Genomic DNA, 16909 nt, shown 5'->3' on the forward strand with positions numbered 1-16909 from the left:
TATTTCATATCCATTTGCTTTACATCAAAAACGAAAATCTTTTTCTAATTTATTTCAATAAACAAGGTAACATACCGATTTAACATTAAGTCGTCGATTTCATCGCTATGTTGGGTGAATATCAATCAACTCGGGTTAAAACGGTATGTCCTTCTCAAAAATCAAAAACATTGAAAATTCTTGTGTTTCAACTGGATCACGGCTAAACCTTACATTGAACTCGTATTTTTGAAGGTCAAGACAACACATGTTTTAAAAGATACCAATTTTGGGCGTCACGAGGGTGCTAATACCTTCCTCGCGCGTAACCGACTCTCGAACCCTACTTTACTCTGATTTTCGCGTAGACCCACATTTGGCCTTCACTTTTGTTCGAGGATAAATTTTCTTTTCAAAAAAGATGATTTATTAGGTGTCCGATCACACCTAGAAAAAGGATCGGTGGCGACTCCCTTTTTAAATAAAATCGAAAGTCGGTTTTTAAATTTTCAAATAATCACCATAATTAGCGACCAAGCTAAAATTTTTACGTCGCTACAATTATATTCCATAGATACTTGTGTGCACAGTAAATACAGATTATATCAGTCTTAATTTAGTTAGCACTAATATTGATGTCAGCGTAGGAGGATGTGAGTTGGAACATGTTTAAATGCGTTTATCCTATTATTTAAAGGTTGGGAGTAATTGTTAATAATTTTAAACTTTGTGTAAAAAAAAAAAGAAAAGCTAAACATGTACCAACAAGGACATGTTTATTCATGTGCTTGATACTTTTATTATCAAGCTCATTACACTTGTTAGATTTGCAACTTAAACTTAATCAAATAAATAGGGGGAAAAGATAAAACCAGTTGAAATTATCAAGGAGAAGGATAAATAACCAAGCTTAAACTTGCATTTTTATTTAGTGAATTACATTTTTTTTTCTTTTCTCTCTTTGTTTTAAGAGATTTTATTAAAATACAAGACACCCTCTCATAAATAGAAGTGATAATTGAGAATGAATCCATGAGAGGAATGCGTGTTTAGAAAATAGAAAGAAGTGATTCAAGGGCACTTGCCATTCTTGTACTTGGCATAGCAAGGGCATACTTCCTTGTTAGCAGTAGGGCCAGGAGGCACACACCCATCGCAGGTGTTGCAGCAAGCGTTGCATGTTTTAAGGCACATCTCCGGCTTCCATGACTTGCTGCACCTTGATGCACACTTCCCCTCGCATTCTGGGATTAGGGGTTTTCCATTAATGCATACATTCATATATAAAGCTTTTTATATTCGAAGAGTAGAATTATTCATAAACTCTCTTACCTGGCCTTTGAACTTGGGCTTCAACCATTAGCATCCCAATCTAAGAATTGCCAAGAAAAGGCATGATTAGTTTTGTGTTGGTACTTAAAATCATGATGGATTGCAACATAAATTGCTGTTTAAAACCTTAAAATAAAGTACCTCGCAAACTAGGAAAAGACACAGAACAGCAAGCAAAAGGGTTGTCTTAGTGGTGGCCATTCTCAAAACTTGTTTCTCTTTATGTGTGTGTCCCAATTTCCTTTTTTATTGTGGTTCCTTTCAATGCTGGGCTTGGGGGGGTTTATAGAATAGAGGCATGAATCCCAAAACTAATTTTAGGAAGCTAATTTCTAATATTAGACAATTTAGCCATTCTTTTAGGAGTAGTTACCCCAAATATATATAAAAGAGGATACAGTTCAAATGTAACAACATTCAACAAAACATGAATACCCATCCTCAAACTTAATTTTCTATATAAGTACTCCCCTAATTACAGTAGGTTTGTTTTACACTAATTAAGTTTCACTTCTTTATCTTCCTTCAATTAAAATTATATCCCTTTTTATAATTCTTTTCTCTTTATCCATAATCATTTTTATATATAAATTAATTTTTTTCTCTGCAGATTGATTTTGTGTATTAATTCAAATATATCATATGAATATATTAAAAATCAGTACAAATTTTGTAACATTTCATAAATAATATTATTAAAAAATTAATATTTATTTGATATTAATCTACTTTTAGCTTTACTCCTAAAAATAGAGTTGGAATATAATTTAAAGATTAAAAAGAAAATAAAAATATATAAATTAAGTTATTAAAAAAATTACATTAAAAAAGTAGTATATAAAAAATACAATGGTTCAAAAAGAAAAAAAATATAAATTTTGTATGTAAATTAATAAATTAATCTGTTTGATTTCAATAATATCTTTAATATTTTTCTCATTTATCTATATATATTAATATATATGAAATTCAGTTTTCAATAATTAAAAAAATGAGAGCATAAAATTTAAATTTTAGGAACTTAGAAACATATATTTACATTTTTCAATATTGGATAGTAAAAACCGTATATAAGGACTTGATATTAAAACAATTAAAATTGGATTAAGTGAATACATGTTTAAAATTTTTTTCGTAAGTTATGTCTAAATCAATCATAGCAAAGATTATTAACATATAAGATCCTTATTATATGAATGAGTATTCAACGTTAATACATTTCTATAAGGAAATTAGATTGAAATAATATTCATTTTAAACTTTAGTCAATAAAGACACGTGGTAAACAATTAGCATGCTAAATAGCAAAATTTTAACTATGTCACATTAGAACGTTTTCTTTAATTGTAACTTTAAATTGCTATATTATATATATCAGATAAGGGAGTAAGGATTGATCAGAGATCAAATTCGAAATTGATCAATAATACTTTTGTTAATAAAGTTTATCTACTTTATGGTGATAGTGAAAAGCACTCAATAATATACGGGAAGAGATTAAGAGGAGACCTTTTAGCTATTATATTTTATCCAACAAGCTAAACTTTTCGAAACAATACAAAAATAGTATTTTATCTATATTTTCTTATGAAAACATATGAATTTTAATATGACTAGAGTTCGACTTAGATCTGTTGCACAAATGTTAGTGAAATAAACAGTAATGTAAAATATTAATTTAAATAACAAGATCGAACCAGAACAATATATATATAATCTAAAAAACAGAAATTGGAAATAAAATTAAATCGTTTGTAATTTCCTTAAAATAGATTCGACCGCTTTTTTGATGTTAGAGAAACGTTAATTGACTGTCTCTCAGGATATAACAACGAGATGAGCACGGCTGCAGTGATCAACAAATTGTAGCCTAACTTTCTTCTATCACCAAAAACAGATTCAAAATATGTAGAGAAAACTATAATTTTATAATTTAAATCTCCACCACCATTAATTAAGAATATACCTAAAAGCTTCCAAAAACTTATTTTTTTCCAACAAGATCAATGTAATCCTTTTTATATTTTAATAATCCAACTATTATATTTTTGATCTGATTTCTCTAACTGAAGATATTATCTTTATTAATATATATTTAATGATTGAATGTTTTCTGCTTAATATTTTGGTGTTGAATTGAATTTCAACATATCATTCCTATTCAAACATGACCAAACCTAGTAATCCACAAACGCCTATAAATAAAAGTGTTAAAATAAGTACTTACTGAAAACAACAAACAGCTCTTTCGACTCATTAGACTTCATTTCAATGGAAGTCATTTTCATTCTACAGCATGCTCTTAACCACGGCTTGAATAATGTTTAATTATGATTTTCATCCCTATATATTTAACTTGAAGATTTGGCTAATGCAGTTTAATTGAACATATTCAAGGCAAAGCTAAGAGCAATCATCAAAAGTCTAAAAAATCTGGAGAAAAAACCAAAAAAATTGCCGCCATGAACCAAATTATGTCAACATATGCTTTGAATGAACTACTAAATGGAGGGTAATGAGAATTGACCAAAAGTAGAAATAAATTTAATTATACTTGGTAATAATAAATGAGAAGAAGATTTTAAAAACAGTTGGCAAATAAAATAAAAAGCATGTTGGAGTAGAGTCCTAAAGTCATATTTAACCCATGGCGTATTTCTGGGTCCAAGCCTGAGCAGTAGACTCGTACTTGGCTCTATCCGTCTTGTATGTATGTGCAATTTCTGGTTCCAAAGGATCATCTGGGTTTGGATCTGCCAGCAATGAACATATCGACAATAACACCTTTGGAACTGTAAGTGCAGGGCTCCACTGTTCTTTCAAAATATCAAGACAGATGCTGCCATTGCTGTTGATGTTTGGGTGATACACTTTTGTCTTAAAGGATACCTATGCAAGCACATGACATGCTAGTAGATCAGTACGTAAGCTTTCTCTAATTTCTTAAAATTGTTTCGTGTGCTTCCTTTTGTTACCTTGGGTGGTTTGAATGGATAATCAGGAGGGAAGTGAATGGACACAAGAAACACCCCACCCGCATAAGGGCTATCTGCTGGCCCCGTAATCGTTGCTTGCCAATGAAACATGTCATCTCCTACAGGACCTGTAAACAAGTACATTAACTTGTTTGTCTGCAACAGAAACCAAAATTGAAACAAGAGAAAAGGACTTAAACAAATAAACCTGCACTGCAAGAAACAGGAGGATCTTTCTGCAGGTCTTTCAATTCCTTGGTGATTCTCTTAGATGCCATTGCTGATTTCTACACAAATTTGGTAAACAATAGAACAAAAAACTTCTACCTCTGTAAAAGATTTTAACAAAATCTTAACATCATATATCACACAAATAATAATTGTTCTAATAAATAAATAATGATTGTAACACAAACTAGAGTTAAATGCACTGTTGTGGAGACTGTTAATGCGCATAATTGATGATGACAAAACAAAGAAACAGAAAAAAAAAGAATCCTTGAGAAACTGGGATCTAGAATAAATGAAAGAGCAGACCAAGATTATAATACAGTATCTCTAAACCCTAACATACCTCAATATATTAACCCTAAAGCTTCTGATTTGAAGAATAAATTCATAAGGTTGAAATTCTAAAAAGAAAAGGAAAAAAACCTCATATTTTGCGAAAACAATAAAAAACAGCATTCAACCTTCATCAAAAATAAGATTTAATTTTTCTTATAGCAAAACCCTAATTAGATCATCAAAGAAATTTATATTTTCGTTACCTAAGTGTACTTCTCAATTGATCCAAGAAAAATATATATATACTTCCCTAAGAAATAGAAAGAGAAGGAAAACCCTAACAACAATTAAAGTGAAAGAGGGAAATAAATAAGTTTTACCAACCAACCTATCTAGTTCTAAATATATGGCTTATAGTTTGAGATTTTTTGATTTTTTTTTTCTGGAAAGAGATATTGATTATTGAGAGGATGAGTCCGGCGACTCAATCAGTTTTTATCATTTATTTATTTATATAATATATATATTTTATCAAACATATTATTATAATTAGTTTGTATTCTCGAGCCGTACACAAGTTAAGTTATCGGGCTATTAAAATTGATATTATATATCTTTCTTTGTTTGCACTACCTACACCAATCGGGTTAGTTTTTTTTTCGTAAAATAACTTTAGACTCCATGAATTTACGAATCAAAATTCAAACAATTTTTTTTTTGATCTCCGACACTGATCGTCATATCGATATGTTTTTTTTATTCTTTAATGAGTACTGATTCACCATATCGATTATCGAATTGTTGCTTGGAGTTCATTCGCAAAACATTAAAAAAAAAACTTAGCCCAATGATTTAAATAAAATTTTTTGAATAGTTCGATGACTTAAATGAAAAATTTTGAATTATTCAATGATCAAATTATAACTTTGTTGACCAAAACAAAACTTTTTTTTTAGTAATATAATTACAAAATATTTTTAAATATATATTATTCTCCTATAATTATAATTAGTAAAAATCATATAGTTTCAGATTTTATATTAAAGAAAATTTAATTTAATTTGGAATTTTTAATTTCTGTAATAAATTTTTATAATACCAAATATATTAAAATATACCGGATTTTTAATCATTTTCTAAGTTATGAATGTAAGTAATATGATAATATCTACTATATTTAATTTATTAGACCTAAATAATTTTATTAATTAATATCTACAGTCTTGAGCACGATTTGATAATTTATAGGTATAATGTTAATATTAGGTTAGTGTTTCATGTAAAATTGATTTAATTAATTATATAAAAATAAGTAATTTAATTAAATAATAAAATAATATATTTAACTTAATGATATATATAAATAAATTAATTTCATGACTCAAATTATTAAAATTTTAAACTGATTTAAAAAGCTGTAGAAAGTTGCTTAGTGTTACGTGGTCTAGGACTAAGTAAAATTAAAAGGGTAACACCCTCTATTTACAAATATTAGTTTTGAAAAATATCAAGGAAAATAAGTTTAAGGGAAAGATGAGAGTTTTAATTTTTTCTTAAAAATAAGAATTTAGTTGTGATATTTAAAATAGTAAATACTTAATCAAAATTGTACCTTTCGATTCGTCTAGAATGAACACTTTGACCGAGTAGTCTTCTCCGCTATCCTTAAGGCTCACGTCTGTTGATTGCGGGTTTGCTTCAAATAAAAAAAAATCAACAAAATTATCAATGGTGCAATTTCACAATTTCTCTAAACGTCTAGGTTAAGTTGTAAATAAGAAAAATATCTTTAGAGAATTTTTTCTTTACAACTTTCTCTTTACAACTTTCTCTTTAATTCAAGTTTGTGAAAAATAATGAGCCAATACTCACTTTATATAGGGAAGTTTAAAGAGTTCAACTAAGATCAAACTTAATAGATTTAATATTAAATTTAATCTAATACTAGTATTAGATTAAATTTAATATTAAATCTATTAAATTAATGGAATATTTATCTATTAAATCTATTTAATTTAATATTAAGATAATTATTTTAACTTTAAATTAATAAAATACTATAAAGATAAATATTTATTAAAATAATATTATTTTTGAAATCGTTCATCTGAAATCAAATTATCTGGTAGAGTCTAATAGGAGTGTGATTCTTCCACTAATCAACTGTTGAATAACCACCACTGTTGTTGACCATCCACCATCCACCAACCACCGAAATGCCGTTGTCGTAGTCGCCGACACCGCTGTGCCTGATGGTGTCATCACAGGCGCGACACCCTCACATCACCTCAAGTTGGTACGGTCCAGGCCAATGATGACCCGACCAATTTGGTCTAGCCACCGGTTGAACCGTCGGTCCAATTTCACATATCGGGTCTGGTTCGACCAGTTTTAGGTCTCGGTCTCGGTTTTTAATTTTCGGTTCCAACTTTCGATCTCAAGTTCAATTACTCATTAGGCCAATTGTTTGACTTGAAAATTAATTTCCAAAAATATCATATTTATTTTAATTAATTTGATTAATTTAATTTTACTTTATCAAAATTAATTTTCTCAAAAATCATTTAGATTTTTCAAAATTAATTTTTCAAGAAAATTTTTTAATTAAATTATCTAGTTGAAAAATTCTCACAATCGTCCAATTTAATTCCACTTAAAATAAATAGACTCAATTAAACTATTTCCAAAGTCGTAGAAATTTTTTCTAATTCATATGCAGTCTGATCGAGTTTTTGTTGAGTTAGCAAAAGGACCAATCAAACATTTACAATTGGGCTCTAGTAATTGCAATTATGTCCAGAAGTGTCATTCTGATAAATCGCAATTTACTTAATCATAGAGTCATTCCATAAGAAGTACCATGATTAAAAGCTCCTTATTGTTTACTCTTTACAAAAGCAATTTATCCAGCTACTTTGTCCAATGACATCGTCATGTATGTGTTACCTTCATATGATATCATTGATTTCTTTGAGTTAAATTTGTTCACTCAATACAATCCTATTTTATCTCATTGTCACCATTATGTTTTCTTAATGATTAATATGATCACCGAACAAATAACTGTGATAAATTGCTCGTTTGAGAATAAGCAACAAGTGGTCACGTTTCATATTTATCAATCCACACATTAATGCTAATGAGAGGATATCGTTAACTCTTTAATCGAGCTATAAATTTCATTGTTGATAGTAAATTCATTCCATACACAAGTCATGTACCCAACATACTGGCTATGGCCTCGATCATCTTTAGAGCATAAGTCTCCTTACATCAAAGCACATGAATTACATATGCATGGTTAGTAACTAACTCAGGATTTAGGTAAATCACATCATTAACATCACAAGTGAATTAATTCACAAAAGGATTCAAGATTAATTCAACTTGGGTCCAATCCAATGTATTATTCTTCCAATGAGTACATCTATGTCTCTACTCGTGGAGTCAACTGCTCCGATAGTCAAAACTAGTCATCTCCCCAATTGGAATTGTAAACGACATAATAATCCTTCTAAGTTTTTGAATCAAAGGATCACTTTAATTTTTTTATGTGATTATGGACTCGTTTAGATTATCTACTGAAGCAAGTTGTCTTTCTCGCAATGTAAACGTTCTTACAATGCAACTTATCATCAGTTTGAACTTAGAGAATTAATGAGCTAATATTTGTTTGTCACAATTTTGTTATGTATGCAAAACACGAAAGATAGAAACACAAAAGGTATAACAGTGAAATGTGAAATTAACTTTATTTATTTATTCATTATTAAAATACATAGAAAATAATTACATGTTTACTATAATATGGACACATTTCCCAACACCCTTGCCCGACCCAATCGACGGGTTCGAGCTACAGAATGCTACATTCGTTGCCGGACCAACAACAGTAAAAAATGTAGTAATTAATCAATCACTCATGAGATTAAACATCATTCACATTCAATATTAAACAATCATTTTCAAGTTTTAATTGAGCTTACGAAAGCTCTTTTGTCAACCCAAGCACGAAATTGGACTAAATTGTAAAAAATTTAAAATATACGGATTGACATCGTAACTTCATCTGATTCTCATCACGACATGGCCATCACAATATGTCACGTTGTGACGACAAGCCTAAGCTCATCATGACGTCATTCACTGTAATAGTAACGCTGTGACGTCAAAAGTCCGAAGTCGTAACATAGCCTCTGTTTTTGGAAAAATGCACATTTTGGTACCTATTTCAAAGTTTCCAACCAACCATTCAATATATGCACCATGCATCAACTTCACTTGATTCAAAACATGCCAAACAAGCTCAACATTCATGTCAAACATCTCATCAAGACATTCACTACTTAAACTTCAATTAAACTTAAACATCTCAATGCCTTTAAAACATAATATCCAAATCAAGCAAATACCAATTCTTACCTATGCTATGTTACATTGAAACTTACCATTTCACACACATGTGTACATTATATACCTTGATGGCTTATAGGCATTAACTTGAACCTATTCAAATATACACCAACACATATCTCAAACATGTCAATCAAACATACTATTTTCAACTAGGTACCAACTTACCTCATCCTACCAACATACCAAGCTAAATAGGTTCATGTTTCAACTTCCCAAAAGCATCAAACCTTGCTAAATCAAGCATTAACAAAATCACTTGCCATGAACAACATTCAAAATCATTATATACCAAATTCATTACCATTTTCAACTCATCAAGACTTTTATACATTAAAGATTACGTCAAAATGTTCGTATAACTACCGATTCGGTGATAGCGTAAGCTTCAAAACGGTCTGACTTGACGTGTTCCGTAAAGTGACAATCTACAAGGAAAAGAGAAAATAAACCAAGTAAGCATATAAGATGCTTAGTAAGTACATATGTATATATTAAACAAAACTTACCGTATCTTTTATCTAAACACAATAAGCTACCATAACTTGGCATAGTTTGGCTAGAAATGGCAATTCAAAACATCAACAAGGTGAGCATTAACTTACAATCAAATCACATGATATCACAAGTACTTAACATGTCAATTCATGTCACATTAGATAACAATGTCAAATGCATACTCAATCAAGGGATGTTACATTTACATATATACCAAAGGCAATATACTTTAATCAATTTTTCTTACACAATTCGTTCAATAACATCCCATTTAAATATCAAGTTCATTTCATCCCATTTCAATTTCTCAATTTCAATAAACTGATTCACTCAATGAACCGTAGTAAACGGATTTGGATACACATGTATCTACATTACACCAATTACTATTCCGAGCTGAATATATATACATGTCAAGTTGCCCGTTCGAGCTAAACATTTAAAACGACACATCAAGTTTACTCGTCCGAGCTAAACTTGTGTTAGATATAATTGAGAATCCGCAAACAAATGTTGGATCTTAGTAACGTCTGTAATCAATCTCATACAAGCATGCACAAAACCCTATTGGCATTCCAATCATATCCTAACATTTACTAAGTTCACACGAGAATCTTTTACACATATAAACATCACTTTTCAATTTAGTCCAATTCTAGCCTGATCGTACCAATTCGCACACACATACAATTCAAATACATAACAAACTAAGTAAAAGAAAATACCATATGAACTTACCTGATCAAAACATCAAATAAGTTGATTCTTTAGGGGCTAATTAACAATTTTAACTTTTTCTCGATTACATCTGGTTTGATCCAATTCTTGATCAATTGAAGGACCGAATGTTTGGAACCCTTGGGATGTTTTTCTCTTTTCTTTTCTTTTATTTGAAGATCCAGGTGAGAAGGATGAAGGAGATGACAATTTCTCTTTCTTTCCACCTAATTTTGCTTTTATAGCATAATTTAAACTCGATTTATTTAATTAGTCTTTCTTAATTAAGTTTCTAATCATGTTTTATTGCTTAAGCCACCATCATCCCTTAACACATATTCCAAAATAGTTTAATTCCCATTTTGAACCTTTGGCTAATTGCAGTTTAAGTCCTTAAGTCTTTGGCCAATTAAAAATATTTAGCAATTGGACTTTTACAAATTAGTCTCAACATCTAAATTAACTAGTAATTCAACAAAATTATTGGACCATTTCTGAAACCACCTTTTCCGGCACCATTGAAAATCGGATTGTTACAAAAAGAAATTGATTTAATAAAACTTAGTTAAATAATTAGTTTATATAAATTAATTTTTGTGTACACAATATTATTTGAACGCTTGATTGTATATGATTTATAATGTTAGGAATTAATTTGTTTATGTTAAAATAATTTGATTATACTTTATTGTAGCTCGAATAGGTATTTATATCAGTATTTTGATTGTAATATAAATTTTGATTATATTAGTGAAGATGGTAATTTTGAGATTTTGAGATTATGAGTACTTAAATTCAAGTTTTGTTACATGAAAAATATACACGAATTAATTAAAATTATTAATTAATTGACTTGATTTATGAGTTTATTGTTGACTAAATTATTAAAAAAGTAATCAGATTAAAATAAACCCTAACAACAATATGCTAACTCATGATTTTATAAATGGTAAGAAGGCTTTGTGGCGAGAGGCAAAAGAAGCATTAGAACTTGGTAAAAAATTAGGTCTACAAGACACCGAGAATGAAGAGGAGGTGATTAAGGAGCTGGTACAAATTGAAGAATGAAGATTGAATATGGATTGTTAATGGAGTGATGAGGGAGTCTCTTTGCTTATTGATTGTCACTGCTCATGTGTACAGTTTTGTTCGTAAACATATTCAATTATATGTTCATGAACATGTTCAATTATATGTTCATTAACATGTTTGAAATACATTCCTTTAATGTTCGTGAACATGTTTAAGACACGTTCGTTTAATGTTTGTGAACATGGTCAATTAAGTTAAACAAACATGATCATGAACATTAAATAAATGAGCGGGAACATACATAATTTTAAATAAACGAACACGAACAAAAATTTTGAAATTCCTACCAAACACGAACAAATTTAAAAAATAAACAAACTAATATGAACATGGGTCTGTCCGTTCAAACTCGATTCATTTACAATCCTATGACAATAGGTGGTATTTGATATATATATATATAAATACATTAATTAAGTTTACATTTTGAAATTTAACTTCTATGATGAGAGTAGTTGATAATGGATAAGCATCAATTGTACTTGTCAGTGCATATCAGTTTTAAGGTTGAAAAGAAGTCCTACTAGTATCATGCTACCTCTGTTGAATTAGTATTTTTCTTCTAATTTTCTTTTTTTCAAATTTTAACATTTCTAATTTTGTTTTTTTCAAATTTCAACATTGTACTAAGATTAAAATAAGGTACAATACATCAAATGAGTCTTAATTCAATTAGTATGGATATTATTATTAAATTACTGCTATATAATATTTTTTGTTAAATCACTTGACTATACAAAAAATTTATTTAAGTCACCAGATTATTAAAATCACTTACATTTTCTGTTCACATTGCTTGCACCAATTGAAAACTCCCATTTTACTTTTTTTATACAATTCAATTTTTTTTTATAAAACAGCTTTGAACATCATAAATTTAAGAATCAAAATAGAAATAACATCATTGACAATCAGATCAATTTGAATCTAAAATATATTTTTCTACTCATCGATTGATACTATTCATACCGATTGAATTGTCGCTTGAAACTCGCTAGCTAAACTTTTTTTTAAACTTAACAATACAATAACTTAAATAAAAACTTTTGAATAATTCAATAATCATTTTGTAATTTTTAGGTAACCAAATCGTAAAACTTATTAGATAACCTTGAGTGTAATCTACTCAATATAATAATAGGAATCCAAAATAACGCAACCGAACCTGCTCAGAAAATAGTTCCACTTACCAAACCAGCCTTACTTTTAAGACGTGCAGTCTTTGCATTTCCTTCAATATATATTTGAACTTTAGTATGGCAGATGCAAACTCGGGAAAAGAAATAAATTGTTGGTAATCAAAATTTCATAAAATAATCATTTTGACAATTAATGCTGATTTGTTAGAATTATATCAATCTTCAAGCCAACTCCAAATACATACAAAATGAAGTGGAGGAAAGGAACTCCATGATATATTCATAAGTTAAGGCTCCTTATCATCCAATCCTCCACAAGGAATCTTAGGACTCGAGTGTGACAGCCGGATAGTCTTGGTAGCCTGTGATGCCTGTTATCCTTATCCGAGTATTTGGCTGCAACAGTAAATCATCAAAAGCTTCACATAATTATGAGGTCAAAGAAAAACATCTAAAAATATTCTTTTAGCATAGCTCGAACTGCTAAGCATTTTTGGAACATATACAGATAAAAAAATAGTGAGGTTATATATTTAGCACCTATGAGAAAGAAATGTCAATATCAAGAAAGTAAAAATATCCAGGACTATGTTGCATGGACTCGGCAGCTATGCTGGCAACCAGTTCGAAGTCTGTGACTCCATGAGCTGGGTACAAGCGGCAATTTGAATGAAGACAGCTTCAGGAAGTGGCATCAAGCCAGAAGAGGAAACAAAAGATGGAGAGCAGGATAGGAGGGCAGTAGTTTTGGTTTAGTTAAATTGAGAAAACAGATGATAAGAACTAAATTCATCAGCTAGTAATTCATGGCTCCAAAAAGATATAAGCAAATGACAGGAAACCAAGTTCAGGAAGAGGTCCCAGGACCAAAAGAGACAACAGCTCATGTGAAGAAAGAAGGCTTCGGTTTGGTGGAGTTGAACTAGATAACTAAATGACAGAATTAATCTTATTTCACTGCATCTCCGAATGCAGCCGATAGCAAATAAATAGGTAAATAGAATAATAGTACATAATAACATATTTATTTGACATACCAAACAACTTTATCACCATCAAAAATTATATTTCTGTAGAAATCAGAATCATAATATTCAGTAGCTAGTTCACCAATCAATTTTTAAGCCAAAAAGTTGTACCTGTCGATGTCCAATATTTCTCCGATAATTTTTCTTCTTCTTATATTTGAAGACAACTACTTTTGGGTTTAGTCCCTGCAAGTAAAAAGAAAATACATGGGTTTTCCAATATGATAAAAAAGGGTAAATGCAAGATATCAGGAGGTAATATACCTGCTCCTCAACAACAGCATGTACAGCAGCATTAGTTACCACAGGTTTTCCGATATATGTAGTTGTTTTTGTTCCCACAAGTAATACCTTGTTTAGAACAATCTGTGAAACAAAATCAATTTGATCTTTTAAGGAAGTAGACAACAAAATATGAAATTGAAAGTTGACAGGCTATGAAATGACTATACTCTGGAATAAAAAGTTCACACAAGTCTAGTGATTGAACAGATACACATGTTATCACAGCCAGGTAACACCATCTACGGCCATTACAAAAATTAACGAAAGCAACAGTTTTCCAGGAAACATATCAAGTACACAAAGCTCTTAAATTTTAGGTACTCAGGAAGGTCCCTGTGTCCACGATAGGCATCTCATTTAAGTTCCTAATACTTCAAACATAAATTTAAACTGATTCAATATCAGTAAGGGAACTATTTGAAAGGGAGGGCAATAAAATTACTCAACTATAAAAGCTCATAAATTTAGAAAAAGCCCACCACAGGCTGAAATGGGAGCACATTAGTAGTAGGGAGAAAAAATCATTGTCTTTGTTTCTCAAATCATAACAGAAAGTGTTTACCTTCAAATCACAGCATAGTTCTAACACTAACTTAAAAAACGTGAGAGAAGTGCAGCAATAGTCATACCAAAACAAGGACGAAACTTTTTCTCATCTATTTGAAGTGTTACAAAGATGGTAATTCACAAAGAACATAGGGTTAGAGTTCAACCTAACAAGTCTATTCTAAAGCCTAACCTTCACACCACATGAGCTAAGTCCATGTTGCATATAATCTTTAGCTTTACAATATTAAGTTTGTGGTGGGAAAGCGATACTAATGTGTTCTCTTCTTTCGTTTCTCATATATGTAGTCTGTAGAGCACTACTATACCAGAGATATGTCATTTAGATTATTATTATCAAAACTTTCAGGTATGCTCTCACATACATCCGGGGTTTTTTCAATGGAACAAGCAAAAACTTCATTATGCTCTTTAGATCTACAGATTGCTGGTCCTTCTTGGCAATTCACCTATGATAACAATCTTGATCGACAAAACCCAAATGCCTAAAACTAGCTCTGTACCTTCCATCACAGTAATCTGTGCAAACAAAGAAAACTAAATATCCAATATTTTCATGTCATAGATGAATGAAGCAACAGACAATCAATCAATTCTTTGTTCCAACAAACAACACTGCAGTTCCTAGAACAAATGTATCAGCTAAATGCATTCCACTATGTTTGATATTGATGCCCAAAGCTTTCTTCAAAAAAAAACCAATGCCCAAAGCTAGCAAGGTAGAAAAAAATAGGATAAATACTGTTAAGTCTCCACCAAAGATAAGTGCTTGAAAAAGGAAAGCACAACCAAATAAATGGTCAAGGGCCAGCTCTAGTCTATTCAAATGCATGCCAAATAACAAGAGCTTAATCTTGTAGGAGATACACCAGTAGACAGAATACACTATCCAGCAATCACTTCAGAAATATTGAATGACTACAATACCGAACAAAATTTGTATGCAAAAGCTAAAACCACCAAGAAAGATAACACCATTGCCATTTCACGATCTCTCCATGATAATGGAAGCCAAAGTATATTCCAATTATTTGGTACAACTTTTGGCTGTTTGCCTTTCTCCCCTCTCCAAATTGTGACCGGAAGATTATGCATAACCACTTATGCCATGTAATTAAAAAATGCAAGCAAAAGTACAACATTACAAACCACATCACGACTGCAAGCTTGTTTTAGGCATGCTTGACCGTGCAAGGAATTCAAATACTTCAACAAAGATAACAGTTCCTGAAGTAAATAAAATTTCACAAGAGGATCTAAGAAAACGTAAAAAATCTGAATCACCAACCTTATCGTTGACATTTGCACCTTTCAGTCTCTGGGTGTAGAGATATCTTCCAGGGAAAACAATGTATTGGCGACCCCCAATCTAAAACAAAACCAAAGTAAATTAATCGAACACATAGCAGGCAATAAAATTTTGTTAGAAATAAACACGAATTATACATTAAAACCAAAAATACATTCAGGGTAGTAGCCAAACTACACTAATAGCACTTAAAAATGCCAAAAACGCATATAAATTCTAAACTCAAAGCCATAACTCACCATAACAACAGCAAAAATCTCTTCCCTTTTGGGTTCTTCCTTGGAAGCCTCAACAACCGATGCCGGTTCCGGTTCCGGTTCTGGTGCTGCTTCGGGTTCTGGTTCGGGCTCGACGTTGTCAGGTTCAACATCGACAACGGCAGCGTCGGATTCAGAAGATTTGGGGATTGTAAAAAATGTGGGTGTTTTGGAGAGGATAGGAGGAGAAGTAAGCTTCAAAGAAACGGGTTTAGGGATAGAGAAGATGGGAGTTTTGGGAGGAGAAGAAAGAAAACAACTTTGGTGGTGACGATTTGAAACGTTGCATTGAGTGGCGAAAGAAGAAGAGAGAACCAAAGTACTAAAGGTAGCAGAAGACGCCATTGGTATTGAGTAATGCAGATGAGATTAGCCCACTGCAAAAGCAAAAACTAATCATTCACCTCTATAGCAGAATAGACTTATCCTATCCATTTTATTCTCTAATGTCTAACATACCCTTTGGATTTTTTCTTTCAAAAATAAAATAGATAAATATGATTAGATTTGCATATGCTTATAATTAAATTTAAATAATAATTTATTAATAACTAATAGTTTCTACTTTGGATTTTATAAAAGTGTGATCTCCATATGAAACTTTAAAATTATATATATTTTTTAATTATATATATTTAAATTTTAAGTGATGATGTAACTTAATCTTATAATTTTGTATCATCTAATTCTTATGGGATTCAAGTTCAAGTGTCAAATGGACTTAGTTATTAAGTTCAGATATCAAACTGGAGCAAAAAAAAAAAAGAAAATACATATATCAAAGTAAATCTAGTTGTCAAGTTCAAAGGTC

General features: G+C 30.5%; 3 protein-coding genes across 10 annotated transcripts; all 3 read right to left on the bottom strand.

The window, feature by feature from the left end:
- Positions 1-880: 880 nt before the first annotated feature.
- On the bottom strand, positions 881-1595 carry LOC107961214 (cypmaclein). The gene is made up of 3 exons (XM_016897412.2): positions 1453-1595; positions 1312-1351; positions 881-1223 (listed from the first exon to the last, which is right to left on the bottom strand). The coding sequence occupies exons 1-3, from the start codon at positions 1510-1512 to the stop codon at positions 1051-1053; spliced, it is 273 nt and encodes a 90-aa protein (XP_016752901.1). The 5' UTR covers positions 1513-1595; the 3' UTR covers positions 881-1050.
- Positions 1596-3833: 2238 nt separating this feature from the next.
- Positions 3834-6610, bottom strand: LOC107961213 (ubiquitin-conjugating enzyme E2 30). 8 transcript variants are annotated; one of them, XM_041112221.1, is made up of 4 exons: positions 6406-6610; positions 4495-4573; positions 4287-4414; positions 3834-4200 (listed from the first exon to the last, which is right to left on the bottom strand). In XM_041112221.1, the coding sequence occupies exons 2-4, from the start codon at positions 4562-4564 to the stop codon at positions 3952-3954; spliced, it is 447 nt and encodes a 148-aa protein (XP_040968155.1). In that variant the 5' UTR covers positions 4565-4573; positions 6406-6610; the 3' UTR covers positions 3834-3951. The 8 variants fall into 8 exon arrangements, with proteins under 8 accessions (XP_040968155.1, XP_040968153.1, XP_040968152.1 ...); XM_041112219.1 differs by having other exon boundaries at positions 4495-4615; XM_041112218.1 differs by lacking the exon at positions 6406-6610 and adding an exon at positions 5182-5291 and having other exon boundaries at positions 4495-4615.
- Positions 6611-12817: 6207 nt separating this feature from the next.
- Positions 12818-16591, bottom strand: LOC107957477 (50S ribosomal protein L21, chloroplastic). The gene is made up of 5 exons (XM_016892992.2): positions 16081-16591; positions 15821-15901; positions 13945-14046; positions 13792-13866; positions 12818-13048 (listed from the first exon to the last, which is right to left on the bottom strand). The coding sequence occupies exons 1-5, from the start codon at positions 16441-16443 to the stop codon at positions 12977-12979; spliced, it is 693 nt and encodes a 230-aa protein (XP_016748481.1). The 5' UTR covers positions 16444-16591; the 3' UTR covers positions 12818-12976.
- Between the last annotated feature and the right edge of the window lie 318 nt (positions 16592-16909).

The sequence above is a fragment of the Gossypium hirsutum genome, chromosome A05 (assembly GCF_007990345.1).
Source record: "Gossypium hirsutum isolate 1008001.06 chromosome A05, Gossypium_hirsutum_v2.1, whole genome shotgun sequence".
NCBI lineage: Eukaryota > Viridiplantae > Streptophyta > Magnoliopsida > Malvales > Malvaceae > Gossypium > Gossypium hirsutum.